Raw genomic sequence first — 7,500 nt, 5'->3', positions numbered from 1 at the left:
CATCATTATTATAATAGTAATAATATTTGTCGTTATGTGCCATTGTCATCGAGTGAACGATATATTTTGACATCTTGTGTGTCTTCAACAGGTTCAAAAAATAATTTTGTCAATCTACTTCATTTTGGTTAATATATAAAGGATTGAGGTAACTCCTCCAGAAGATACTGAGACAAAATTAAAAGAAGAATGTCTTCAACAGATTAAAGAAATAACTAGATGAAAATGGCACTTTTCTTTTAATTTTGACTCTATATCTTCTGGAGGAGTTACCTCAATCCTTTATTATTATTATTATTATTATTATTATTATTATTATTATTATTATTATTATTATTAATAATACTAATAATAGTCATGATAACATCGAAAAATACCTTAGGAATGAGAACCCAGGTTTGAAATTTCTCCAAGACACCTGATGAAGGCTGGAGGGTATATCAGCCGAAATGTTGTGTTAACAACAAACAAGATGAGGACAAATATCCGTTTAATGTAAATAATGTACATAATTCCTCATCTCTTAAATATAGAACTGTATTATGTGGTTTCTAGTTCAGACCTACTGTACAGCACCTTAGGCAAGTGTCTTTAGCTATAGTCCCAGGCAGGCGAAAACCCTCTGTGTGGATTTCGTGGATGAAAACTCAACCAAGTCTGTCGCATATCATCATCATCATGTGTCCATTTTCCATGCTGGTATGAGTTGAACAGTTTGACAGAAGCTGGCAAGCCAGAGAGCTACACCAGGCTCCAATTGTCTGTTTTGGCATAGTTTCTGTGGCTGGAAGCCCTTCCTAATGCCGACCATTTTACGAAGTGTACTAGGAGCTTTTTAAGTAGCACCAGAATTGATGCATTTTATATGGCACCAGCATGTAATTGATATATATATATATATGAACGTGTGTGCGCATATGAACGTGTGTGCGTGTGTGTACGGGCGCACACGCGGATGCCTGTATGTAGGTAGTGGCGTTCTTTTTGCTAAAACTTTAAAAATTTTGTTCATTTTTTGTAATTGTGAAATTTTTTCGCCATGAACGGTTTGTGTTTTTAAATGGAGTGTATTTTTTCTGATGTTATATCTGTTCCTGAATGATGTGTAAAGAAATTTTGATTTAAGCACCTTAATGAATTCTTTATACTGAAATATATATCGAAGAAGATAAATATGTTCTTTTGAATTTATACGTTTTTGCGTCGTAACTCCTTTATTATTATTAATATAACCAAAAGGATCGATTCTTGAAGAGTCTGCATATCTTCACTGTCGTTTTTTTTCAGCTATTTTGGTGATGATTTTTTTAAGTTAGCTTACCAATTATTTTTGTTGGTAGTTAATTTAAAATATATTGTTATATATATATATATATATATATATATATATATATATATATATATACACACAGGGTGGAAGGTAGCGAGCTGACAGAAACATTAGCACACCAGGCAAAATCCTTAGCAGTATTTTGTCTGTCTTTATGCTCCAAGTTCAAATTCCGCTGAAGTTGACTTTGCCTTTCATCCTTTCGGAGTCAATAGATTAAGTACCATTTGCATACTGGGGTCGATCTAATCGACTGCCCCCCCTCCCCCAAAATTTCGGGCCTTGTGCCTAGAGTAGAAAAAGCATGTATATATATATATATATATATATACAAGGTGCAGTTAATAAATCATAGTCTAAATTATGTAAAAATGAAAATTATACTGACATCTCATTTTAACAGAAATATTTACCCAAATTACATAAAAAATATCTTGAAATACTAAATTTATACAATAGAATCGCCATTGGCTTCAACCACGGCCTCCAGATGACTTTGTAATCTCCTTCAACTGACCCTACTATACTGTGTAGTTGATAAAATCAAAAACAAACAGTGTGCATATGCGAAATTAAAAATATAAAATGGCGACAATTTACCCATCACACACTCTTTGTGTGTGTGTATATATATATATGTGTGTGTGTGTGTGTGTGTGTGTGTGTGTATGTATATCAATGTGTGTGTCTTTGTGTCTGTTTATCCTCCCCTCACTACTTGATAGCTTGTGCTAGTTTGTTTACATCCTTATAACTTATTATTCCAGCAAAAGAGATGGCTAGAATAAGTACCAGACTTAAAAATTAAAAAAAAAAAATAACTAATATCCTTCAAGGTGGTGCTCCAACAAGGCCACAGTCCAATGACAGAAACAAGTAAATGACAAAAAGAGAAGTAAAAAATACGTAATATGTACACACACACACACACACACACACACACACACACGCTTGATTCAACAGGTCTTCTCAAGCATATTGTATTGCCCGACACATCAGGGGTACTCTTAACATGGCTGCGATCTCATTTTAGTTGCTGGGTCTTCTCAATCAATCAATATATATATATATATATATATATATATATAAAGGTTATGAAGGGTATTGGAGTCAACCAAACCCTAAAGATACAGGCAATACCGAGTAAGTGCTGTATACCGACCAGTTTTGCCCCTGTTGTTGTAGCAACATGAGTGGGGAATATAACATAGGTTGTGTATTAGCGTGTGTATGTATAAAGTTCTTTCTTCTATGCATCGCTCTCACTTCTTACTACAAATCTCCTCTTATAGATGTAATAATCCATTCTTCTACTATCACCATCTCCGATGAAGGGATACATTGGATTTTCTCTGAAACAGCTGTAAGACTTTATACATAAAATATAATTCTAACTTTGCCATTGGTCTCTTTATCTTTTTCTTTCCTTATATATATATATATATATATATATATATATATATATATATACATATTGTTTGTAGAAAAATTTCTTGGATCTTGTGTGTGTGTGTGTGTGTGTGTGGATTCATGTATTTAAGGGTGAGGTGTAATTTATTAGTAAACGTGGAATTAATCTACATGCCGTTGCCTTTGCATGTGTATAAGTGTGCATGGGCGTGTGCGAGTACTTAATAGTATGTAATTTTATTAATTGGTCATTAGAGATTGAATATGTTGATGACGACAATGATGACGGTGTTTATAATTGTGTATGAGCATGTGTACGTGATCAAAGCTGTGTGTTGACATATAAATGTGCACATGTGTGTGTGTGTGTGTGTATTGTGATATTGTAAAATGACTGTTACGATACAAAACACATTTTGTGTATAGAAATGTTGAAAAAGAACTGACATAGATTTTTATACAATAAAATATACAATAAAACATATCAAGGCTTTGTGACAGTTATATAAAGCAAGTTTCAAATAAACATACCCACCCATGCAGGGGCACACTCACACACACACACACACACACACACACAAACACACACACACACAGAGTCTCTCTCTCTCTCTCTATCTCGCTCAGTATAACTTTCTTACAACATAAAGTACCTGACGTAGTTTGCATATATATTATTGCACAGTCATAGCTGTGTGGTAAGAAGTTTCCTTCTCAACCATATGGTTCCAGGTTCAGTCCCACTGTTTGACCCTTTGGGCAAGTGTCTCCTACTATAGCCTTTAACTGATCAAAACTGTTTGGGTGAATTTGTGTGACAGAAACTGAAAGAAGCCCATCGTGTGTGTGTGTGTGTGTGTGTGTGTGTGTTTGAGTCTGTGGAATAGATGAATAACTAAATGATTTATAATAGAGAAAATGTTTACTTGAAAAATACAAGATGGCAGAAGTTGGAGAACGTAATGGTGTAAAATTTAAAAAGTAAAATCTGGCGACACTCCTACAGATGTAAACTAAGTTAACCTAATTGCACGGAGATTTATATTGACCAGTGGTAAATTAATGATCATGGAAAGCCAATGTAAAGCTGATAGAAGCCAGTGGTCACATTGAAAAAAGGAGGAACGACAATTTCTGTTATTGCCAGGGATATAAACTGATCAGAGAGTGTTGTTCTAAGAATACCCAAGCTTTATGAAGAAACAAGCTCGTTTATGTCATTAGAAAAATGAGGGAGACACAGAACAAGTGTTCGGCAAGACTGCGTGACTCAGAGGCTGTCATTCAGAGACTGTTTAAGTATTGTTGCAGGAATTTCTTGCCAAGTAAATTGTGATTATGGAGTGAATGTGCCTCGGAAGACTGGCTCGTCATTTTGAAGGAAGTCAGACTTCCTGCCACCAAACCTCTAATCAGTATGAAGAATTGAAAAGCGAGGTTAGTCTTTGCCAACGAGCACATTCGTTGGATGGATGACAACAGGTTTTGTGTGTTCTTCAGTGACGTGTGTGTTCGTGTGTGTTCTTCAGGTTAGCTCTGATGGTAGACAATATGTGAGATATCGTAAAAGTGAAAGATTGGTCCCTAGGTGCGTGAAGAAATCAGTGGAGTTTGGAGGGGGGTGGGTTTAATGGTGTGAGAAATAATTTCTGCAGTAGGTGTTGGGCCCTTGATCCAGATTCATGATAATGTGAATGCAACCATATGCAAAAACATCATTCTGCAGCATTTTGTCCCAGCTATGAGGTCATTGCCAACTCGTCAGCCAATCTTTATGCAGGATAATGCACCATGTCATGGTGTTAAAATAGTTAAGGAGAAGTTTGAAACTGAAAACCTTACTGTGATGCGTTGGTCAGCCCAGAACCCTGACCTTAATCCCATTGAAAACTTATGAAAGATATTTGGTGATAAGATCAGAGAACACTGACCTGTGAATGTTACAATTTTGTGGGAAAAAGCTTCAGGAAGAATGGAATAAAATTATGTCAGAACAATGTGAGAAATTGGTCAAATCCTGCGGATGGAGATGTGCTGAAGAAATTTCAAATAAAGGAGTGTACACATGCTGAGGATGATGATGATTTATGTGGATTGTAAAAATTTCTGGCAAACTTTGATTTCTTGAATTTTACGTCATACATTTTCTAATTTTATCCATCTTGTATTTCTCAAGTAAACATTTTTTTTTAATCATAAATTATTTAGTTATTAATCACTTCCTACAAAATTTATTGTAAAGAATGAACATACTTTAAAGTATATACAATAAAAAAAACCCATTCAGATAAATGAAGTAGAAAGGTAAATAGCTTTATTTTTGTTCCCCAATTTTGGCCACTACTGTATGTTATGTTTTATATATGTATATTGATTTATATAGCTGTAGGTGATGTAAAATGTATAGTTTATGAAAGAGGGCTGGAAGTATTGGTCAGTATGAAAGACATCAGTCAAATCTGAGATGGGATGTAACTGGACAATGATGAAGTTAATGATAATGATGAAGTTAATGATAATGATGAAGTTAATGATAATGATGATAATAATGACAGTGAGAGTGATGATGGCTATGATGATGTATTAGGTAATAATAATAATAATAATAATAATAATAATAATAATAATAACATCGAAAACTACCTTAGGAATGAAAACCCAGGTTTGAAATTTCCCCCAAGACACCTGATGAAGGCTGGAGGGTCTATCAGCCAAAACATTGTGTTAACAACAAACAAGACGAGGACAAATATCCGTCAAATGTAAATAATGTAAATAATTCCTCATCTCTTAAATATAGAACTGTAATGTCACTTCTGTCACCAATAATTACGATTTATTTATTTATTTATTTATTTCAGGTGCCAAATGAGAAAGCGATGTCAGAATCTGACCTTTCTGCGATCAAAGTAAGTTACCGCTTTTGCTGTATCTGTTATTTGGTCTATAGATTTGATCTGTGATATTTGTTTTCTTACGTTTATGGGTGGTCGTCATATTGGTAAAGTTTATGAAACTCCTGTATGATTCCTACACGTACGAGTGTACGTGGTTAAGAAGCTTACTTCCCAATCATATGGTTTTGTGTTCAGTCCCACTATGTAGCACCATGAGAACATGTCGTTTTTACTATGGCTTCTAGTTGACCAAAAGGTGCCATCCACCACCCTTGATACTATGTAATATCTATCCTGAATCAAGAACAGAGACTGCATGAGGTCATGCTGTATGTTAAAAATAGTAGCCAAATCTCATTTAAATCACAGCCTTCAATTTAAAAAGAACAGCCTACTGGATAATGTTGTTATAGATCAGTGGTTTTCAATCAGGGTCCACGTGACTCCTGGGGATCCATATAAGATTTTTGGGGGTCCACATAAACAAAATAGTAAATGGGTCCACAGTATCATTTTAAGGGTCTATGAAAATTTTTTTTCTTTAGATGTATTTATTGTAAGAAACAGCCAGGTTTCTCCTCTAATATTTTACCGAGTTCACCCTACGCAACTGAATGGGTATGGGAGTCCATCTGAGTAAAATGGTAATCAAAGGGTCCATAGACAAAAAATGGTTGAGAACCACTGTCCTAGATAAACAATATTGGGACATAGTAAAACCTGAGTTAGTGACACCAGGAGAGATGGACCTCTTGTTTTAGTTAGAACCACCATCTGAGAGATGTAAAATTTCAAATTTAGCCCCTACTGTTTTATGGGTATGATTGCGACTTGCGATAGTCATTGGTAGACCTCCATCTAGGGATCAAGTAGTTTTTATGTACCTCTAAGTGCTAGAGATAACAGAACATTACCTATATCTCATTGACCCTGAAAGGATGAAAGGCAAAATGAACCACAAGTGAAATGTAGAGAGCTGGAACAAAAAGCACAAAGCATTTTTCCAATGCTCTACTGATTCTGTGAGTTCACTATCTTTATGTCATTAAATATAGGGTGTTTGGGTTATGTTTGACAGTTTGCATAAAAAGAAAAAAAAAATACTGTATCCCATCCAAACATTAAAGTATTTTTAAAAAAACCGAAAGGTATCAACTGGACCACGACTGGGAGATAAATTGTTTCTTCAAAATAGCCACCCTCATCTTCCACCATGACTTCAAAACAGCCCTGGAACCTGGAACATATGCTCCTCACTCAGTCTTTAAGAAGATCTTTGAACACCTCCTTGATCTCAGCCCCCAGTTTGGGCTTGGTGCCGCAAGCAGAATGGTTGGTGTCTCTCTCAAATGTGCCCCCCCCTTACACACAGTAATCTTAAGAATTACAATCAGGGGAACTAGGAGTCCATAAATTGGGATCGGTGAAGTTGTAGATATTCTCTGACAAACACCTCTGACTCTTTCCAAAGGTATGGTAAGGAGTCGAATCCTGCTGTCACACATATGGACTTTCAGCAGCCACCTTCTCCAGCCATGGATTGACTGCTGTTTCTCCAGCAGCTTCACATAGCTGTCTGAATTGATCCTAAGATCCTATTCAAGGATGTCAGACAGTATGATATCACCTTCACTGGAGACACACCAAAAAAATCATCACAGTTTCGAAGAACTTGGTTTCCATGATAGATGGGATATCGGAAGGATTATAGGCAAGCCACCTGTCAGTCTGGGTGTTCTGCAACTCGTCCTGGCAGAAATTCTTTTCATCTCAGAAGAACCAGATCATCCTTGGCTCAACAAGATCTCTCAGCTGGTTCAGGATCTCCTTTGTCTTCGTCAGGTGGTTCTACTTGTCCTTGGG

The 7,500-nt window shown here is 35.8% G+C and overlaps 1 protein-coding gene across 2 annotated transcripts in view; it reads left to right on the top strand.

Annotated features, from left to right (window-relative positions):
- The window catches only part of LOC106873093 (uncharacterized), a 170,831-nt gene that overhangs the window by 108,666 nt on the left and 54,665 nt on the right, over positions 1–7,500 (top strand). For both annotated transcript variants that reach the window (XM_089354379.1, XM_089354378.1), the window contains exon 3: positions 5,602–5,649. In XM_089354379.1, the coding sequence (XP_089210505.1) occupies positions 5,602–5,649 (48 nt within the window). The remainder of the gene's footprint in view (positions 1–5,601; positions 5,650–7,500) is intronic.

Source organism: Octopus bimaculoides, chromosome 6, assembly GCF_046866305.1.
Source record: "Octopus bimaculoides isolate indiv1 chromosome 6, ASM4686630v1, whole genome shotgun sequence".
NCBI classification, from domain to species: Eukaryota; Metazoa; Mollusca; class Cephalopoda; order Octopoda; family Octopodidae; genus Octopus; species Octopus bimaculoides.
Note: the sequence above shows the minus strand (reverse complement) of the source record. Positions and strands in the feature narration are given on the sequence as shown.